Raw genomic sequence first — 23,216 nt, 5'->3', positions numbered from 1 at the left:
AACCTTCTGGTACAGTCTTGTCGTTGTTGTTCATTTGTCCTTCCTGATAGGCTCGAACAGGTTTCTGACATTTATTAACCCTTTGTGCTATTTCTTAAGATCAGAGGTGTCGAACTCCAGGCCTGTGGCTACAGGTTTTCATTCTAACCCTTTTTCCTAATCAGTGACCAGTTTTCACTGCTAATGAACTCCTTTTCCCTTCATCTTAATAGCCCAGTTTTTAAGGATTCAGTCCTCTCAATTGATTCTTTATTTCATTAAATGACAGCCAAACAGAAATGAGACGTGAAATGAGCTGACAGATGACCAGTTAAATCGGGGCTTCAAACTCCAACCAATTTCACTCCAACCAGTTTCTTAATTAGAAGCTCACTCTTGTTGTTAATTAAACCCGTTATTTAATCCCATGGCTTATTGCTGCTCTTATTCTGCCACAGCAGACATTTCCAAAACTGTTGATTTTTCTGTTTTTTCTAAGAACATCGTCAAAATGTTTTGGTGACCTGAGAGATCAACCGTACTGAGACCTTCACCTCTCTTTATTTTTAGATATTGTGTGATGGGCACAGGGGAGCTGGTCATGCGGTAGCTCATTTTGTGTCTCATTATTGTTTGGCTGCTAATTAAGGAAAAAGAAACAACTAAGGGGCCCGAGTCAAGTTAATTAACAGTAAGGCAAAAAACGTTAATTTGCAGCCAAAACTGGTGACTAACTAAGACGATGGTTAGAATGAAAACCTGCAGCCACTGCGGCCCTCCAGGACTGGATTTCAACACCCTTTCTTAAGATGAATGCTATGTCACCCTAACATTATTCTCTCACAAACAAATAAATATATGTATCTTTTACAGTAGTATACAATGGAAGTAAACTCTTGGGAATGTCAACATAAAGCGTCCGCATCGAAGAATCTGAATTGTTCACTGCTCAATGTGGCTCAGTTCAGCCATGTAAAGTGGGTCTTTAATAAACTGTAGCACAGTAGTAGGATTTGAGCCTGCGCCAGCCCTCCATTCAGTCCAACATGTTAACCGTTTGGTCACACCTGTCTGTTTATTTGCTGTGTTCATTCACAGTGCCTATAAAAAGTATTTCACATTTTCTTCTTATACAACATTGAATCACAGGGTATTTCGTTTAGCTTTTATGACATCAGAAAAAGGCTCTTTAATGTCAACATCAAATGTATTGCCAAAGTATTTAGTAGATGCACCTTTGGTAGCCATGATAGCCTTGTGTCTATGTGCACATGAGCTTCTCTTTCTCTATTAGCTTTGCACATCTGGAGATGACCATTTTTCCCCCATTTTTTGCTCAAGCTCTGTCAGTTGCAATGGGCCTCATGAGTGAACAGCTTTCATGTTCAACCACACATTCTCAATTGGATTCAACTCTGGATTCTGACTCAGCCATTCTAGGACATTGACTTTGCTGCTTTTTTAAGCCATTACTTTGTACTTTTGACTTTATCGTTATTCTTGTTCTCTTGCTGGAAAAGACATAATCTTCCAAAGTGCAGGCTTCTTTCAGACTTCATCAGGTTTTCTTCCAGAATGTCCCTATATTTTCCTACATTTATTTTGTCCTCGCAAACCTTCTTGAACCTTCTGCTGAGTCTGATGCCGCCACTGCCATGCTTCAAGTTGGGTATGGTGTGTTTTTTAATAACATGCAATGTAACGTGACGATGGCCGAAAAGCTCAATTTTGGTCCCATCTGACCACAGAACCTTCATCCAGCTGATTTCAGTGTCTCCCATGCACCATCAGCCGAAATGTCTCTTTGCTAGTCGCCCTGAAATGTGTGACTGGTGAAGCACCCTGGCTATAACTGTTTGCACGGTTTCTCTAATTTGAGTTACTGTTGCTTGTAACTCCTTCAGAGTTCTTAGAAGCCTTTTGGTGGGCTCCCTCCGTTGTGGTCTTATTTCTCAATAACTCAGGTTTTTGTGGATGGCCTACTCTAGCCAGAATTACAATTGTGCCATACTCTTTCCATTTCTTCATCAATGAAGTGACATCACCATTCCTGACTTGTGATTTTCAATCACCTTTTCTCTGAGTTACTTGGAGTGTTTTTTTGCTTTCATTGTGCAGATTAGGCCACCATATTGAATCCCCACATATTGACCATTCTAAATCCACATGCATCTATACTTCAATCAATTACAACTCCCGACAGGTGACCTCTATTGCAAGGGTTGCCAACTTCAGTCCTGGAGGACCACCACGGCTACAGGTTTTCATTTTAACCCTTTTTTTTAATGAGTGTCCTGTTTGTGTTGTTAATTAACTTCTTTTGAATTCATTTTAATTGACTTGTTTTTCAAGATTTGTTCCCCTGAATTTCTTCATCATTCCTCTGAATTGCTTCATTTCTTTCCTCAAAGGGCACCCAAACAGAAATGAAATATGAAACGAGTGAGCCAACAGAAGACCAGCTAAGTCAGGGCCTCAAACCTCAACCGATTTCACTCCGACCAGTTGCTTAATGAGGTGCCGATTTATGTCGTTAGTTCAACCCGTTCTTTACTTCCATGGCTTGTTGCCGCTGTCATGAAGCATTAGCAGACATTTACGAAACTGTTGATTTTCTCTTTTCTATGAGCACACTGTTAAAAATTTGTTGTGTAGGTGAGCAGATCAACACTCCTGAGACCTTCATCTTTCTTTATTTTCAGATACTGTGTGATGGACACCAGTTGTTGTGGCACATTTTGTATCTCATTATTGTTTGGGAGCTAATTAAGGAAAAAGGAACAGTTAAGGGGTCTGAGTCTTCAAGAGCAAGTCAATTAAAATGAATTCAAAAGAAGTTAACTAGCAGCAAAAACAGGTCACTCATTAAGAAAAGGGTTAGTATGAAAACCTGCAGCCACGGTGGTCCTCCAGGGCCGGAGCTGGAGACCTCTACTCTGTTGGACATATTCTGTGACTTCCTGAGCCAGTGACACTTTAGGGGGGTCCTATTAAAAGGGGTAAATGCTTAATGTACTCAATTGTTTTTGTGTTTTATATTTATACTACAACTTTGCAGAGATCTGTTTTCACTTTGCAATAAAGAGGGTGATTTATTAATCAATGTCAAAAGCCAAATTTTATCCTCTGTGATTTAATATTGTATAGCAATAAAATTTTATAATTTTTCATAATTCCTGTATGTCCTCCATGTATTGCCTTATTATTGATGAAACTTGCAGCTAGATGGTTTCCCTTTTCATTTCATTGTGTTGCTTTACAGTCAGAACCCAATTAGGGGTCAAGGCATTAGGAGAGCGTACGATAATTATTGATGGCCATCTCTGGTAGAAATCTAATAACAATCTAGGAGGGCTATGATCTAGTGTAACAAACATACTCCTTTGTAAGTCCTTTTTATTCTGTTCTCTTTTCCAGCTGGAAGTGGCTCTTCATAACCCAGTCCAGTGTGCTCTGCTCGGATTCTCAGGTGCCAGCACTTCTCTCCCTCAAGGCTACCTTTGGGTGAGTTGACGACCCAGGCAAGACAAAGCCAGAAACTGCAAATGTCTGATAAAAGTGACATCTAGGTATAAAACGCGCAAAAGCTGAGCTAAGGTGAAAGCTACATCTGTTACTACAAATGAGACTGTTCTATGTGTAAGAATTCCCACACCGGTAGTTTTCTTTGTAAAAATGGAATGGAATATTTAGCCAGTCCAGTCTCTGTGCAGCCGAAACTGATCCTTGCTTAATAAGTGGGTCTCCTGTAAAAATACTATTTTAGAGTTTAGGCCTGTTAGGTGAGAGAATACTTTCTTTCTCTTTAATTCATGATTCAGACCTTTAACATTCCAGCTCACAAAGTTAACTGTTTGGTCATGAAGGTATTGTTTCTGAACTTTTGTTGTCATTTTGTAGTCTTAAGATAAGACAGCTTTGACCTTAATTTCCAGTTTTCCCAACAACAACAACAACATTTATTTATATAGCACATTTTTCATACAAACAGTAGCTCAAAGTGCTTTACATAATAAAGAATAGAAAAATAAAAGACACAATAAGAAAATAAAATAAGTCGACATTAATTAACATAGAATAAGAGTAAGGTTCAATGGCCAGGGGGGACAGAAAAAACAAAAAACTCCAGACGGCTGGAGAAAAAAATATAATCTGTAGGGATTCCAGACCATGAGACCACCCAGTCCCCTCTGGGCATTCTACCTAACATAAATGAAACAGTCCTCTTTGGATTTAGGGTTCTCACGGAAGGATTTGATGATGATGGTCACGTAGACTTCTGGCTTTCAGTCCATCAATGTTGGAGCATCATGATGCTTTGAGTAGGTGGAGGTGGCGCAGGCCGCCACCACAAAGAAACCGGAAAAAGAAACAGAAGAGAGAGAGGGTCAGGGGATTTTAGAGCCACCATGAATAGTTATTATGAAGAATTGAACATACAGAGTATCAGGATTAAGTTAAAGTGAAGTTATAAAAAGGCCATGTTAAAGTAATGTGTTTTCAGCAGTGTTTTAAAGTGCTCTACTGTATCAGCCTGGCGAATTCCTATTGGCAGGCTATTCCAGATTTTAGGTGCATAACAGCAGAAGGCCGCCTCACCACTTCTTTTAAGTTTAGCTCTTGGAATTCTAAGGAGACACTCATTTGAAGATCTGAGGTTATGATTTGGAATATAAGGTGTCAGACATTCCGATGTATAAGATGGAGCGAGATTATTTAAGGCTTTATAAACCATAAGCAGAATTTTAAAGTCAATCCTGAATGACATAGGTAACCAGTGTAGTGACATCAAAACTGGAGAAATGTGTTGATTTTCTTTTCCTAGTTAGGATTCTAGCAGCTGCATTCTGCACTCGTTGCAAACGATTTATGTCTTTTTTGGGTAGTCCTGAGAGGAGTGCGTTACAGTAATCTAGTCGACTGAAAAAAAAACGCGTGAACTAATTTCTCAGCATCTTTCAGTGATATAAGAGGTCTAACTTTTGCTGTGTTTCTTAAGTGAAAAAATGCTGTCCTAGTGATCTGATGAATATGTGATTTAAAATTCAGATTACAGTCAACAGTTACTCCTAAGCTTTTTACCTCCGTCTTGACTTTTAATCCTAATGTATCCAGTTTATTTCTAATAGCCTCATTGTATCCATTATTGCCAATCACTAAGATTTCAGTTTTCCCTTTATTTAACTTGAGAAAGTTACTATTCATCCATTCTGAGATACAAGTCAGACATTGTGTTAGTGAACCAAGTGAATCGGGGTCATCAGGTGCTATTGATAAACACAGCTGTGTGTCATCAGCATAGCTGTGGTAGCTCACGTTGTGCCCTGAGATAATCTGACCTAATGGAAGCATGTAGATTGAGAAGAGCAGCGGACCCAGGATAGAGCCTTGTGGAACACCATATCGGATATCATGTGTCTTCGAGTTGTAATTACCACAACTAACAAAGAATTTTCTCCCTGTCAGGTAGGATTCAAACCAATTTAAGACACTGCCAGAGAGGCCCCACCCATTGACTAAGGCAATTTCTAAGAATATTATGATCAATGGTGTCAAATGCGGCACTCAGATCTAAGAGGATGAGAACAGATAAATGGCCTCTGTCTGCATTCACTCGCAAATCATTTACTTCTTTAACGAGTGCAGTTTCTGTGCTGTGATTTGTTCTAAAACCCAACTGAAATTTATCAAGAATAGCATGTTTATTTAGGTGGTCATTTAACTGCATAATGGCTGCCTTCTCCAGAACTTTACTTAGGAAAGGCAGGTTAGAGATGGGTCTAAAATTTTCAAGAGCCGAGGGATCAAGATTATGTTTCTTAAGTAGGGGTTTAACTACAGCAGTCTTAAGACAGTCTGGGAAGACCCCCGTATATAATGACGAATTTACTTTGTCAAGAATATTGTCAATTAGCACGCCAAATACTTCTTTGAAATAATTTGTTCCCAGGAGTTATTGCCATGAAGCCTAATGGTGCGTTGGCACTTATAGTTAGGATTAAAAGGATAGATTAGAAATACCTTGCTCTCTTTCTCTCTCATCAATACACACAAATTTTGCCTCCCCATGTGAGGCTAGACCACACTTTACAAAGTCCCATTCCTATGACATCCCTAGAGACGCAGCACGTTCAAAACAAAACAAAAAAACAGCAGTGACGTAGAAGGATTAAAATAGAGATATCTATTGACAATACAGTCCAAATACTATAAGCATAAAATATAATCTTGAACCATCTTAAGAGAGTAAACCCAGGGAATGATGTCAAACAGTAGCCCTAGATAGGCATAGTAAGCCCTAATACAATTAACAAAGGGTATGATGTTAAACAGCCTCCTTAAAAAATATACATGCATACATGCATATAATTTTAATTAAAATATAAATAAAAAGTAAATGAGAAGTAAGCAAGATCTATAATTATAGTACCAGTGTCATTGCAAGTGGCCATGCCAGAGCAGAGTGCGACCCATGATCGTATTTCAAAAAAAATGTCTGAATCAGTTTTTTTTTTAGCTCTTTTTCTGTTTCCTCCATAGAAGTAAAAATGTAGAGCTTGCCTTGAATGTGTACTTTCGGTTTGGCAGGATACAAGAGGCTGTATCTGATCTCGGCTTTCCGTAAACACTGATTAATGTTGTAAAATGTGGTGCATTTAGCAGCTGTTGATGGTGAGAAATCAGGGGAAATACGAGTGTGGCTATTTTCAAATATAATCTCATGTTTCTGTCTGAGAAGTAACATTATCCGTAGTTTATATTGTAATTTTTCAAAACACACGATGAGAGTCCTAGGTTTGGAGGTATTTGATGCAGTAACCTGCTGCTATCTCGATGTCTGATTTGAAGTCCTCTCTAATTATTTTAGAGTATAGATCAGCTACGTATTTAACTGAAGTTTTTTCAGTGGTCTGAACTCAATGGAGTATTTCTAGGACTCCCAAAATGTTACCTGTTCTGTCTGTGAGGCATGGATTGATTGTTGTTATCCCACAAAGAAATGACACATCCTTCACTCATGCAGGTTAATAGGTTTATGGGGTCAATATTGTCACATCTGCAGAGTACAGTGAAATAATTATTTACTGCATGTGGTAATGGGCATGCAACTCATTGCCACTCTACTGTTCCATAAAACTTTTGTCTTCTTTATCTTGAATCTTCTGGCTTCCTTATTTACTACTTAAAGAATTTCAGATTCTTGCAGTGTCCTGACCCCTGTGAGTGTTTAGTTCTAGACTTAAGTAGCCCACCATTCTTTCTTTCTTATCAGCCATTTTATATGACATTTGTTCAACTTGCTTAATTATTATTTTTTTTTGTCAGTCAGTTAATATAATGTGAGGCTTATTAAGAATATGATGAGCCTCACATTACCAGAGTTTTTGGCATATTGGATTGCAGTCTTCAGGGGCTTATGAGGAGGGCAGTCATTGAAAAAGCCAGTGTCACACACTCTTGACTCGTAGTGCGGCTCCGAAATGGGGGCTGCTATGAGTCATGTTAAGATGATCAGCCAGTGGGACTTCCAAAGCCTGTGATTAGAAAAATTTCTTTGTCTTCTAATCAGCGTAAGTGAAACGTGCCTCCAGCCCCATAACACATCTATCACTTCCCCCTGATTTCTCCATGTTTATTCATCATGCCAGCGCGACCGCAAACTTCCAGTATATATGCTTTTGAAGGACAGCCCTCCTGCACGAAAGACGAGAAAGAAAAAAAAATCAAGACATTTTTATGCAGATTTACCACTGCATGCGGCAATTAGAGATTTGCATAATGGCAAGTTCAAGATTAAAAGTAATATGCATATTTTTACATACTTATGTTCTCCTCCTTATTATCACAAGCGAAAGGCTTTGAGGTGGCCTGAACGGTCTCACTGTGCATGTTAGAATGATTTTCTCTCTCTCTCTCGCTCTCGCTTTCCATCCCTTGCCTGATCGCCTGAGGGTAGTTCTACCCAATGTCTTCTGGGTATTAGAGCAAGTTGGATTTTGGGTGCATTTACGTTTGAAGGATGTCTATTGAAATCGACAGTGGCTTTCTTTTTAAAGTTGAGGTACTTTGCCATTAGAATAAATAAAGGGGTTTATAGTTGTTATTGGAGGAAAATGGGATAATAAAGTTTAATATCCTACAGTTTCTTCCTTACTAGTTAGAATTGTTAAATGCACACATTATGTGTGAATGTGTCCATAAACCACTCACATTTCTAAAGACTTTTTTTTATTTTTCCCGTTCAGGTGGCCAGCAGAAGTGACAGCAGCCTGGGACAGGTGGACATCTTTTCCCTCAATAGACAAACACCCCGCAGTGTGAAATCCTTCCAGTTGGGGGCGGCAGTGCGCAGTCTTGAATACGTCCCAGAACCGGACCTGCCTGAGGATTCAGAAGATTGGAGAAGCGTAACTGATCGTGCTGCTGGGGTCGGAAACACCATATGTGTAGGGCTCCAGGATGGCAGGTGGGGGTTAGGATGCGTGCAATTGTTTGTGGTTTTCAGGCATTCTGCATGGGCATGAGATTTATTGTGGCATGTGGAAATCTCCGTAGTTGCAAGGCCAAAGGGTTGGATGAAATCTGACAGGAAATACTAAAAGCACTTGACATTGTGGCAGTGTTTTGGTCCCTCTTTGGTATTGTTAAGACGGCAGGGGCTGGTGGTGGTCCTCATTTTTGAAACAATGGTCACGAGAGGTTGTGTTCCAATTGGGAAAGACTGTGGCGAGACACTGAAATATACAGTAGACTCCATCCAATAGATGGAAGATCAATGTAGATGACAGCCTTCCTGTGCTCCAACTTTGCACAGTATTTGAAGAGTGTGGCCTCTAGGGGTTATATCAGCACCCTCAAACGCTAGTCACAATTGCCGCACAACAATCCAAGTTCAAATAAAGTGTTTTTATAGCAACAATGCCTTCTGTACAACACTTTGTTCTCTTTGTTCCACTCCCTCCTCCACGTCCGACTCCATCTCTAACTCTGACTGTTGAGTCGGGTGGAGGGCTCACTTTTAACTCCAGACCCGGGAATACTTCTGGTGCTCAATCTGTTACCCCCATGAAGTACTTCCAGGTCTGGCAGGAACCCAACAGTCCTTGTTCTGTCGGTATTCCACAGCCCACCCCGGCAGCTCCCACAGAACCCGTCAGGACAGGCCCCTGGGACCACAACTCCCATGCTGCCCTGTGGGTGTCCATACAGGGACCCTCCAGATGGGATGCTGCCACCTGGTGTACGAGGGAACACTCTGCCTTTAGCAAGTAGTCACCACTGTCCTGGCGTACCCAGTACAGAAGCCCAATCCGTGTGTCCTTCTGGGGTTGCTGGGAGGCCAACCCCGGTGTAGTTGTTGCTGCCACGTCTTCCTGTGCCCCTGTTCTGTTACGGCAAGGGAATATGACCATTTCCCAGGTGTCCATCTTTTCCTAATGGCCAGGTAAGGGAATAGGACCCTTCCCTGTAGGGACACCGATAGGTCTCACAAGAGTCAGAGGAGTTTGCTATGCCCGTCTTCAGATGCTTTGTGAATATGGCAAAACAATTTTATGACTATCTATATATATATATATATAATTCACTAAGGCAAGACAACCATGGAAAGCACGCCGGAAGGGGCGTGGATTCACTGAGCCGCCGACAAGTAAGACACCTATTGCGCACGGAGGAAGGAGCTACACCCACCAACTCCAAGACCATTGGATACGATGATAACTCGCAGAGCCACGCCCACCAACTCGAACGCGACGACACAGAAGAAACGGCGTCATTTATATTCGTCTGTCATAGAGGCCACATGCACCTGCACGTTGACTGTTCCTAGAGGCATGTTTCTCGCGGAGGTAAATCGCCATATGCAGCGTGTAAAATGGTTTGCGAGGGGTATCCCATGGGATCTTTAAAACAATCCTTTACAACTGAGGTTAAAACACAATGAAGTAAGCAGTCTTTAAAAAACGAGTTTTCAGTTACGATGCAAAATGTTTTACACGCTATATACAGCAATTCGCATCCGCAACAAACATGCGTCTTCTTAGATGCTCCTGCAGAAATATGGAAGACGTTTCCCTGCCCACTAACACTCTTTTTTCACCGGCCTGCTTCTACCCTCGCTTTCTAGGCATTCACACTGCCTGCCCATGTGCCCGGACGCAAAAACTCACTGACCACCCAGTTAGCCCCTTTCGTCTGTGCTAGGAGTCCACATGCACGTCTAAGCCACGTTGACTTTTCATTATTCTTTTCGGTTTCGACACCCGACCGCGTCCACCATGAAAAACCATTTGAAAGGAACAACGAAGCCCCGCCCAGAAACTCTGTCCCTCCTCCCACGTGCTCAGGAACGCACCTCAGACCACTGCCTGCCAAATCAAACAGCTCATCAAACACATACTCACTCACTTTGGTCTGTGCTGCGGTCCAAACCCAGCTCTGCACCACGTTGACTATTCTTTTGCCCTCCATGGCTACCGCTTCGAATGTATTTCATGGAAACAACACTTCTTTCAATGTTATAGAAATTCCTGCTTCAGGTAACTGTTTGTTTCTGTCAGTTGGGTTTTTTTGGAGAAATGTCTTGAATGAAATTGTTGCTCTCAAACTTCGTAACATGGCTGTTAGCTTTGTTTGGAAACATTGGGATAACTTCGGTGACGTGGTGTCCGTTGTTCTTAGTCACAGAGGCATTGTTATACAGTCTGCTCAACAATACGCTGATTACATGAATACGTCCGGAGTCTATGGTGGCGAAGCAGAAATTGTGGCAATGTTCCAAATCCTTCCAGCTACTATCAGCATTTACTTCCAAGAACGTCCTCATGCCTCTCCTCGGGTTTACAATCCGGCCCAGCGTCTCTTCATATCCCTGCTTTTTAGCGGTCCTTTGGATCATGGGCAGTACGAGGTTCTCATGTCTCTCAAATAACCATGTGATTACCTTCTGGTGACATCTTTTGACTCTGTCGGTATGTGCACACAGCGTGCACACCCACTTGCTCGCCACACTAATGTGACGTCACCTGCCCACTCACCTCTTCCTGAAAAACATTTAAAGACACCCTCCTAACACTAAGCACTTTGAGCTACTGTTTGTATGAAAATGTGCTATATAAATAAATGTTGTTGTTCCCCTGAACACACGCATTCCACACAGGACTTTCAATGCACCTTTTGTTCCAAAAGCTTCAGAGTGCACAGATATCTGAACGCACATTTGAAAAACACAACACTAACTGAATGATGCAATGTGAACATTGCCAACAATGCTTCGAGACAACTCGCGCTCTCAAAAAACACTTACGAACTCATTCCACTCTCACCTTCAATTGCACATTTTGTAACGAGGACTTCACAGGTGAGATGGATCTCCACAACCATTTGCAGATCCATTCAACGCAAACATTTGTATGCAAAATTTGCGACAAACACTTTCACGCACGCAGATACCTTACTAACCATCTCAAAACACATTCCCTGATGAATTCTTTTCAGTGTCAACACTGCTCCAAAACCTTCACATGCCAGAAATATCTCAAAGCACATTTGCACACCCACTCCACTGAACGAACGCATTCCAAAAAGATCTTTGAATGCACGATTTGTTCAAAAACGTTCCAAGTGCAGAGATTTCTCAACATGCATTTAAAAACACACTCCTCTGAACGAATTATGCAATGTGAGCATTGCCAGCAATGCTTCGACACAACTCATTCCAATTACCTTCAGTGTCAACACAGCACTAAATCGTTCATGCACAAACATCGCATTCACTTTTCTGCAGCTTTTCAAGAAGATACCGCCATTCACGTCCAGGAACATAACATTGGCCTACTTACCTACCGCACTGTGTGCTTCTTGCAATGCTCTTCATTGGCCAGCAGAGGTCAACAAATCCGGACATTACACTAAGTGTTGTCATGCCGGCAAGGTGTCTTTGCCACCGCTATCCAAGCCCCCTCTTTTATTTGAAGACCTATTGACTGGCAAGAACCCGCTGTCCTGTAATTACTGTGATCATATCAGGGAATACAACTCTGCTTTAGCTTTCGCGTCAATGGACGTACACATCGCTCAACCATCTGGACAAGGACCGTATGCTTTCAGAATCCACGGTGAAATTTATCACCAGGTCTCTCCTTTATATTACAATCCTGCCACGTCACCACAATACGGTCAGCTATATATCTTCGATTCTGCTGAGGCTACCAGTCAACGTTTGCAAAAGGAATGTAATAGCGCTTGCAGTGACATTTTGTTGCTTCAACTAGACAACATGATACGCCAGGTTAATCCCTTCGCAAAGTCTTACATGCAAATGCAATGCATGACATTATCACTCACGTTTACTCTGTTACTGCTGTACGAATGGTGTTCATGGAAAATCCAGGTCTGGATATGAGAAGGTATAACACCCCGTCCTGTCAAACTGATGTTGCTGCTTTGTAGGTGAAGACAGGGAACCTCCTGCACAATGCGACATTTGCATATATCCAAGGGGAGATGCTTGCAAGCGTATCTGTGTTCTCCATATGAACTGTGACCCCATGGTTTTTCCACTGCTCTGCCCTTTCGGAGATCCAGGCTGGCACATACATTTAACCCATGTTGAGTAAAAGCGAACCGCGAAAAGAACGCGAGTCACACAGCTCCAATTTTATGCTTTCAGGCTTGCCATGAAATCTTCATTTAGTGTCTTGCATTCCAGTGGCAAACTCTTCCAGCAATACATCGTCGACGCATATGTCAGAACAGAAGGCGCGTGTCTACATTACCTTCGCTCACATCAACAAGATTGGTCCGCCAGTTTTCAGTCACGGACGTTTGTGTGTTGGTTCGTTCCGTGCATTGTTACAATGTTGCATTTCTTGCTGATTTATTACATTACCGATTTTTCAAATGTTCATTTTCTCCCTGTGCTTAATAATCATTAAAAAACCGGCCTGATTATGCGGCGTACGGTACGCCACGGGTTAGCTAGTCTAATGATAACGTGCAAGATTTGGGGCTCTGGGGCCACTGCGCCATTGGAGCAATGTACTGTATGTGCGGAGTTGTACCAATATGTGGAGTGGATTAAGAACGCATTCAGATGCCATCATGTTTTCTGCACATTTTATTATGTTGCAGCCTTATTCTAAAATTGTTTAAGTTTATTTTTCTTCCATATCTATCATGGATGTGGTTAGAGGAGACATGCAGTGCAGGTGATGGGTGTAACAGAGAAAAATGCCGAGGACAGGAAGATATGGAAAAAGATCATCCGCTGTGGCAACCCCTAACGGGAGCAGCCGAAAGAAGAAGATCAAACAACACTCCATATTTCAGAATGACAAAGTGAAAACAGGATTTCAGAAATGTTTGAAAATTTATGGAAAATATAACTGAAATATTCCATTGACACAAGCATTCAAACCCTGTACTCTGACACAACATTTGGTTCATGTGCGTCCCCTTGATTTGTTCATCATTGAAATGTTCCTACGCCTCGTGCGGAGTCCATTGGTGGCCAGTTTATTAGGGAAGGCACACGCTTGTCTATTTTAGGTCCCACAATTGACACCAAGCCAGGAGGTCAAAGGAATTTCCTGTAGAGCTTACAGTAGAGACAGGATTGTGTGGAAGCACAGATCTGGGCAAGGCTACCAAAGAATTCCTGCAGTATTAAAGGTTTCCCAAGAGCACAGCTGCTGCTGAATTTCAACTTTTAGAATTTCCGAATGAAACAACCATGTCCCTTCCTATAGCCAGCCACTGAATATTGTACCAGCATGCATCACAGTGGGAATGGTGTGTTTTTGATAACCTGAAAAATAACAAGTTATTTAGTGTAGTGGCCAAAAAACTCATCTTTGGTCTCGTCAGGTCTCATTTGCTGTCTTTAGACTCTCCCATTGTAACAAATCTGCCCGCCATGCCGAAAGGCTAGGCCAATATCATACCCTGCAGCGCACTGCCATACGCACCTTTTTAAAATGTGGTCAATATCCATAAACACGGAGAAATATATTATATCACAGAAAAGACCGGAGGAGAAAAGAACAATAACAATCTCTTTCATCTGCCCCCCCAACCCAAAAATAACCCTAATATGTGCCGATACAAAAAATGTACTCTCTCTATATATAAAATCCTAAGCCTAAAAGTGCAACGATTGTGTGTGACGGTTTTATGTCACTTTTTTGTCACGCTTTAAATCGGGCTTATTTTAAAACCTACATATATATGTTTGGTATCATTCTTTTCAGAATTTATCAAACTTTAATGTATTGTTAGATTTTCAGATTCTTAGTCCGTTTTTAAATTATTAACTAAAAAATATCAAGAACTCATGTCCTGCAAGATGAGACTTAACCAAGAGTGCCAAGAGATTTAACCACTCCTGGGGCTGGAAATAAAAGACAAAGAGTAGAGTAGCTGCTGTACAGGCTTTCGCACATCACGTGGCATGGCAGCAGCAGCAAGCCAGTAGTTGATTGAGCAAAGAGGAGGTAAAAAAAAAAAACTATTTGTTTCCCATTGTATCACCATTTAAGAAGGGGTTTCAGTGGAGCAACCGCATCTCCTTGGGGCGCGTTCAGCCCCCCTCTTCACAATGCGAGCGGCAGACTGGCTGCAACTGTCTAGTGTGTGTGTGTGTGTGTGTGTGTATATATATATATATATATGTATATATATATATATATATATATATATATATATATATATATATATATATATATATATATATATATATATATATATATATATATATATATATATATATATATATATATATATACAGTATATACACAGTAAGAATATTACTCCCCCAGTTCTCCTTCCAAAGCTCACATGTAAGTCCAAAGTTCCAGCCCCTGCTGGTGGCAGGTGAAATGAAGAGTTTAATTGGATGCCGACCCCAAGCAGTGAAAGTCTTAACTGTAAGAAACTATACAGTCATTCTGTGCCATGATAAAGAGCAATAAGGTCTTTGTGAAGCTCACCCGAGTCTTTGGGAAATAGCGGAACGCCCATTTCACAAATCAAAAGAGAATCACCAACTTCCACCTAACAGTCAGGTCTTTATGAGCTCCAGGACCTGTTCTCATGGCCCATGCTGATCTTCTTCGTTCGATTTTCCCATCTTCTTCTTGGCTGTCCTCTCTCCTTTTAAAATGGCGCACTTTATGCAAATTGAAAACCGGATGTCCCACCTCTGGGGCACCGCTGTCAATCTCAGTCTGTAAGTACTATCCACACAAAACCCGATCGACAGCAGAAAAACATATTACTTTTGTTTATGTGGCCGCGCTACACCGTGTTCCTTCTTGCAAATTCTAGCCAAGGTGTCATGTGCTTTTTTTCCTCTTAGATAGATAGATAGATACTTTATTCTTTGCCTCAGTCCCATAAAGCTGCAAATGGTGATGCATCTGGGCACCAGTTGTTGTCTGCCCAGTCTCACCAATCTTCTCCTCTGTAACTTGTAACTCCTTCAGAGTTATCAGAGGTCCCCCGATTGTCTCCCACACTTGTCCGTTTCTTGCTCGATCACTCGGTTAGCAGATTTACAGCACTGCCACATCCTTTCCATTTTGTATTGCCTGAAATTGACTATGTATTCAGAGACTTTGATATTTTCTTGTCTCCATCCCCTGACCTGTGCTTTTTAAAAACTTTTTCATGGGGTAGCTTGGAGTGTTCTTTGGTCTTCATTGTGTACAAGTTAGTTAGGCCACCATGCTGACTCACCACAAATTGGACCTTCCAGATAAGGTGAATTTATACAACAATCAACTGAAAACCCAGACAGGTGATCTTCAATTAATTTGTTCAAGGTTTCTTTATTTAGTCATTTTTACATAAGAAAACATGAAATTTGCCTTCTCAGTTGCATCTAATAACAAGACAGAAAGAAATACAGTAAAACGAAACAAACAGAGACGAGACAGGATAAGGTAAGGCAGTTTGGTAGTGTGTATTTATACATAAATGGTTACAAGATACATATCAAACCTTAATCATTTTCTCCAATATTCCTTATTAAAAAAATCATATGGCACTAGGAAGAAATGAATTTCTGGAACGATATGTGTGGGATTTCACAGTGACTATCGTTCCTGATTTACTGAAGTTGAGTTCTGCATGTAATGGATATCTGTCATCAGCTGAGAAGATTTCCAGTTTCTTTAGCATTGTCCTCTGACACAGTTACCAGATCACCAACATCAGCCCCAAAAACTTTAGCTGCATGCTTAGCAATCTGCCAGTACCTTATTTTAATTGTCAGACTACTAAACCAGGCAATAAAACTGAAAGTGATAACAGACTGGATCATACGGTGAGAAAAAGACAACATGGGGTCCTTGTCTACTTTAAATAGTTTGAGTTTATGGAGGAGAAATAAGTGCTGATTGCATTTAGAGAATTTTTTTTTGCATTTGCATTCCAGTTAAGATTGTTATCTGGGTTAGTTCCTAAGTATTTATATTCACTATGTCTGCCTGCTCCCCCAAAACAACAGTGGGTGAGCATACAGATTTTTATCCTTTAAAATCTATATATATAATTCACTAAGGCAAGACACCCATAGAAAGCACGCCGCAAGGGGCGTGGATTCACTAAGCCGCCGACAAGTAAGACACTTATGGCCCACGCAGGAAGGAGCCACGCCCACCAACTCCAAGACCATTGGATACGACAACAACTCGCAGAGCCACGCCCACCAACTCGGACGCGACGACACAGAAAAAACGGCGTCATTTATATTCATCTGTCGTAGTGGCCATATGCACCTCCGAGCCACGTTGACTGTTCATAGAGGCATGTTTCTCGCGGAGGTAAATCGCCATATGCAGCTTGTAAAACGGTTTGCGAGGGGTATCCCATGGGATCCTTAAAACAATACTTTACAACTAAGGTTAAAATACAGTGAAGTAAGCAGTCTTTAAAAACGAGTTTTCGGTTACAACGCACGACCGCGTGCACCATAGCAAACTGTTTTACACGCTACATACAGCAATTCGCATCCGCGACAAACATGCGTCTTCTTAGATGCTCCTGCAGGAACACGGCCCCCCTCCCACCTCGCTACTACCGTCATCGGGTGTCTTGGCGGATTATATATAGAAGAGTAGCCAAAACCGCACAGAGCAATGAAAAGTCTATGTGAGTCACAGGTGCATCTGGACTGTGCAAAGACGACAACGACTCAAGTGACGAGTTGGAGGTGGGCACATGAGCAGGCAGTGCATACTGAACGAGAAATCAGCAGACTAGCATGACGGAGGGAGCGAAATGGACGTCCTTCTCCTCTCCTCCCGTTCCACCCTCCGCGCCTGAGTGCCGTCCACCCCCATCCCTCCGTCTGGGAGTAGAAGGTGCGATGGTGGTCCGCCGGTTTTCAGTCACGGACGATTGTGTGTTGGTTCGTTCCGTGCATTGTTACAATGTTGCTTTTCTTGCTGATTTATTACATTACCGATTTTTCAAATGTTAATTTTCTCCCTGTGATTAAAAATCATTCAAAAACCGGCCTGATTATGCGGTGTATGGTACGCCGCGGGTTGGCTATTCAAATATAATTTCTTTGTTTTTTTTTGCATTTAGAGTGAGGGAGTTCTTATTGTACCAGTCTACCATAAAGTCCACTTGATTTAGATCGTGGCTTCCATCCTCCCCAGATGTGCGTCCTATGAGTAAGGTGCCATCAGCGTACCCTGCGGGCATCCTGTGTTTGGATGACTACTTCTTCTTTTGGCTGCTATCATTAGGGGTCGCCACAGCAGATCAACTTCTTCCATATCTTCCTCTCCTCTGCATCTTGTTCTGTCACACCCATCACTTGCATGTCCTCTCTCACCACATCCATAAATCTTCTCTTAGGCCTTCCTCTTTTCCTCTTGCCTGGCAGCTCTATCCCTATCACCCTTTTTCCAATATATCCATCATCTCTCCTCTGCACATGTCCAAACCAACACAATCTCACCTCTCTGCCTTTGTCACAAAGCCGTCCAACCTGAGCTGACCCTCTAATGTCTTCATTTCTAATCCTGTCCCTTCTCGTCGCACCCAATGCAAATCTTAGCATCTTTAACTCTGCCACCTCCAGCTCTGTCTCCTGATCACAATGTCATCAGCAAACATCATAGTCCAAGGGGACTCCTGTCTAATCTCATCTGTCAACCTGTCCATCACCATTGCAAATAAGAAAAGGCTCGGGGCCTACCTCCACTTTGAATGCATCTGTCACTCCTACCACAGACCTCACCACTGTCACACTTCCCTCGTACATATCCCGTACCACTCTTACATACTTCTCTGCCACTCCCAACTTCCTCATACATTACCACAACTCCTCTCAAGGCTCCCTGTGTTTGTATGAATAACTTTTGAAAAAGCATCCCATACTTTGACTGTCTGTCTGTTATTACTAGGGTGTTGTGCTGTGTTAGCCATTATGGATGTAATAAGAAGTAAAGTAAAATGACACTTTGTATTGGCTAACTAAAAAGATTACAATATGCAAGCCTTTGAGGCTTGCCTGAAGAAGGGGCTTGAGTTGCCTCGAAAGCTTGCATACTGTAATCTTTTTAATTAGCCAATAAAAGGTGCCATTTTACTTGAGTTCTCATTTGACTGTCTGAGAATGATTTAAAAGAAAGTTATGAATCCATAATGTGATAAACAGGTTTATATTCATACTATTCCATTTCCCAATCAGTATGTAAGGCTGAATCGTATTGAACACTGAAGAAAAATCCAAAAATAGGCTCTGGAATATGAAGCAGGCTGATCAATAAAACCTTGAGAAAAAGGTGCCGAAGCATTTGGGCCTTCACCACCAGAATGTGCAACAGTTTCTTCCCCCAAGCAGTCAGACTCCTGAACACTCATGCACCGGTCTGATATCAGATATATATGTGTTCTGTTCTGCAGTGTTGCACATGTTTGCACATTGGACTCACATGCTATATGTTATATATAATGTGTCGTGGATTCTTTGTTGTCCTGTGTTTTATGTAGCACCATGGTCCTGGAGGAACGTTGTTTCGTTTCATTGTATGCTGTACTACTGTATATGGATGAAATGACAATACATACTCTTGAATCTTGAAATTGGATGTAAGATAACGAGCAGAGCATCTTCAGCACTTCTGGGACTTCTAAAACCATTTTGCTGTACCAGTGAGGATGTAGGGGTGAATCTTTACGCAATTAACTGTTTTGTGGGTTAAACATGTAATATAGACCACTTTGCGGAGGTCTTTTTTCACTTTGACAATAAAAAGTCCTTTTCTGTTGATTAAGGTTAGGTGTTAGGGTTAAGGTTAGGGCATCAAAAAAAGCCAAAAATCCACTGCGATTCCACATTGTATAAGAATAAAATGTAAAACTTCCAAGGGGTGAATTCCTTTTATAGGCACCATATTGCGCTTGCCCTAATAAGCAGAAGGATTTGATCACAGGTACAAGTGGCTAAATTAAGGTTTCTGCACAGGATTGCTAGGCCCACTCTCCTTGAAAAGTTGAGGAGCTTAGCAATATGGAGGGAAGTCAAAGTAGAGCCACTGCTTCTACAAGCCGAGAGAGAGGGAGCCAGTTGAGGTGGTTTGTTACTGTGATGCGGGTTCAACGTTCACTTCTTTTTAATTACCTCATTTTTTTTCTGTTTTCTTTTTAGCATCCTTACTTATGGCAGTGTTGACACCGCTGTTCAGTGCCTTCAGACGTTCCAGAACCGAAATCAATCTCCTGTTCTGTGTCTCAGGCATGCCAAAAACTTTCTTTTTGCTGGCTTGATGGATGGGACTGTTGTAGCATATAGCAGGAAATGTGGCGGTAAGTGCAGTTTTGCAACTGTCTTGCCTGTCCTGATTGTAAGGGCTTTGGTGGGGTGGTCTTAACTGTGAACTCTACTTGACTTATATGTACAACATTTTTTTGCCAACACCAGATGCCTTATGGGATCCTGAATCTGCTCGCTATGTGACTGTTGGATCAGAACCCGTCCGAGCACTTCTAGCTTTGGAAGATTCTGTTTGGGCTTCCTGTGGAAACAGGGTGGTGGTCATTGAGATGACCTCTCTGGAGATGGAGGTAAGCTGTCTTTGGACTGAAGTCTTTCACAATTGTCTTTCTGCCCTTTCGGTCAATTCTTTTTATCACTCTGAGTGACTGTGATAGATAGATAGATCAGGGGTGCCCACACTTTTTCGGCTTGCGAGCTACTTTTAAAATGACCAGGTCAAAATGATCTACCTACATTAAAAATGCTATATTTTATATATATATATATATATATATATATATATATATATATATATATATATATATATATATACTGAGTATACTTTATACATAAAATGTATGTTGTCGTACCTTGCATAACTGAATAACCTTTATGATGCAATAACAATTCAATACATTTATGGACAATACAGTATTTAGATTTAATAATCTTCATGTGGGAAAAGGCTGATTCACAAGTAGAGCCGAATAATGCAGTCAAGGAACTTTTGAATTCAGCTGAGTTAAAAATGACGGCTGTCCGATTAACTGCGATTTTAGTTCCCTGTCCTTTCTCTTTCTCAGATCGCTGGAAGGAAGTCAGTTTCGTAGTTTTTATGAACAGCTCGAAAGTGCCTTTCCACATTTTCCTTTTTTGGAATATCAATGATAGATTGAAAGATCAGACAAACGCACTTTGATTGTGACATTGTGAGAGAAAAAAAATCCTCTTCTAATTCCACATAAAGCCCATACCCTCCCCAAACAATTTTTTTTTTAAACCCCTTCTTTAGTCGATATGAATTGGAAGGCTAACTAGATCACAGCCGGAGTTTTGCAGTATCGTGTGTGTGGGATGTTCAGCGTGTTAGAAGAAAGGAGATCTCAGACTGGCCACCCTGTATGTCAATCAAGCTGCAAATGCCATAGGCAGGATATACGATAGGCTAACTTTTTAAAAAAAAAAAAAAATTTTGAATGCAACGCGATCTACCTGCACTACCTTTGTGATCTACCGGTCGAACGCGATCAACGCATTGGCCACCCCTGAGATAGATAGATAGATACTTTATTAATCCCCAAGGGGAAATTCACATTTCATTTCCTTAACCATTTCACATTTATAGCATGTGTCTACTGCATGGATTTTTTGTAAGTAAGCTCTGCTATATTTCTTTTGCTTTCTGACAGAATGTTTCTCCAGATTTTAACTCTGGTTAAACTAGCACGGTTTAGTGGTTTCCTTCACTCTAAATTTTAAGTAATCAGACTAAATTACTTTAATGACTTCATCAAAATCTTTTACTCCAAAAGGCACACAAGCCAAGTGAATGCATGCTGTGTGCACGACAAAAGCAAACTTGTCTAAAATGACTCGGAAAAGCACCCGCAATGGTCATTTTATCCAACCTTTGGTTCCTCCTTGTCTTTAGCTGGGTTCATTCACTCCCAACAGTACTTGTTCCTTCACATCATATGGCAAATTCAATCCAAGGTGGGATACACAAGTGTTGATCATCTAAATCTTTCTTAATTTTGCTGTCAACATGGGAGTGAGATGGAGTATATACTTGACACTTGGTATTATTTTTCTCATTGAAAGTCTAAGAACGACTAGAAGAATAGTATCTGTCCATTCGTCAGTCTTCAGACCAGTGTTTTTTTTTTTTTTTTTACTGTGTCCTGTTCGGCTGTGAAGCAATCAGAATTGATGTCTGAATGCTGGCGACTAGCCTTACAGTTTTTCTCTCAGGTGGAGCATTACAGCTTCTGTTAACGTCACGCCATGATACCAAAACTTTATTAGAAATATTTTCAGATGTTTTTAAGATTCGAACCGGACACGGAGACAAAAGTGATAGAAAAAGAAGAGAGAAAAGGAAGAGATGGAGGTAAAGGGGGAAGGGGGCGGTTCATATAGAATAAACAATAAATGAACCAGAATCCGCTTCTAGACCTGCAGAAAGAGAGGGGGGGACACACAAAAGAAAAAAAAAAAAAAAAAAACAACCACAAGACAAAAACATTGCTGCATCAGCTACATGAAGATATATAAAAGTAAAAATGTTTGCTGACAATCACACAGTAATAATTACTAAGGCATTTAGGGCCAACCACAGCCTTAGGTCATGTGCTAAAGATGTCCAAGTCATACTTATGAAAGCACCATGTGAGCACCTGTGTGCGTACGTACGCACACACACGTGTATGTGTAAGGTTTCTCTGTATGAGCGTCCAATAGTGAGTGTGAAGGGCCACAGACCTGCCCCCAAAAACGTGCGGAAGATGGAGGGAGTTCCAAGCCCAGAGATGCAGAGGTCACCCCAGAGCGCGGAGACCCCAGGGAGACCGTCACCAGAGAAGCCCCACCCCCCCCTCGAGAGGCGCAGAGGATCACCCCGGGGGGCCACAACCAGCAGCCGGCAGAGTTCCGGGAGATATCAACGGCAAGCCCGCAGGCCCGCCCGCAGCCACTCACCCCCTAGTCGGCCGGGCCCGGAACCCAGCAGCCCGGGACCCAAGGGCGACCCACCCCGCCGAGGACCCAACAGAGCCCAGGGACCCAGATCCCATCAGGCAGCCACCGGGAGCGACCAGACAGATGCTTAAGGCAGGGGGAGGGTAGGCGAAGATGTTGTAGTATTGCCAGATGTCCCAGGAGAGGGGAGGAGTCCAAAACCCCACCTGACATATACAGTCACACACAAACACAGTCATACACTCCCTCCCTCATGCTCTCACATACACATACAACCCAAGACTTACAAGGATGTACGCCAGACACCCGTTCACACTCCCCATACACACCCTACTAATTCTGGTCCCGGTGCTGCCATACCAGAGGCACAACCATTCCCGGATGCCAGAGTTAGCCCCGTTCCGCTGGGGTAATAATGAGCAGGCACCACCGTCCAATGCAGAGCAAAGCAACCCACCACTCCAGACCACAGGCAGACGGCCAGCTCCCACTCCTAGCCTCCAGCCCCGGGCAGCTAACTGAGAACAGAGGTGTAATAAGACCTCTAGTCTCCCTCTGCCGGCTCCAATGTCTTCAGACCAGTTTAATCCAGTTCAGGGCCGTGGTGGCCAGAGCCCATCCAGTTCAGACAATGTCAATTACAAGGTTGGGACCCACTTATCTGAACCCAATTTAGAGCAGCCAAATAACACAAGAAAAATGTTTGAACTTGACAAAGACACTGACCGGGTCAGGATTTAAACATAGCTCTCTGCAGATGTCATTT

The 23,216-nt window shown here is 41.9% G+C and overlaps 1 protein-coding gene across 1 annotated transcript in view; it reads left to right on the top strand.

Annotated features, from left to right (window-relative positions):
• arhgef10lb (Rho guanine nucleotide exchange factor (GEF) 10-like b) overlaps positions 1–23,216 on the top strand; it is a 281,719-nt gene that overhangs the window by 223,001 nt on the left and 35,502 nt on the right. The window contains exons 22-25 of the mRNA XM_039755432.1: positions 3,397–3,483; positions 8,226–8,446; positions 19,646–19,803; positions 19,919–20,061. Coding sequence (XP_039611366.1) covers positions 3,397–3,483; positions 8,226–8,446; positions 19,646–19,803; positions 19,919–20,061 — 609 coding nt within the window. The remainder of the gene's footprint in view (positions 1–3,396; positions 3,484–8,225; positions 8,447–19,645; positions 19,804–19,918; positions 20,062–23,216) is intronic.

The sequence above is a fragment of the Polypterus senegalus genome, chromosome 6, assembly GCF_016835505.1.
Source record: "Polypterus senegalus isolate Bchr_013 chromosome 6, ASM1683550v1, whole genome shotgun sequence".
NCBI classification, from domain to species: Eukaryota; Metazoa; Chordata; class Cladistia; order Polypteriformes; family Polypteridae; genus Polypterus; species Polypterus senegalus.
This window is presented reverse-complemented; position numbering and strand designations above follow the sequence as displayed.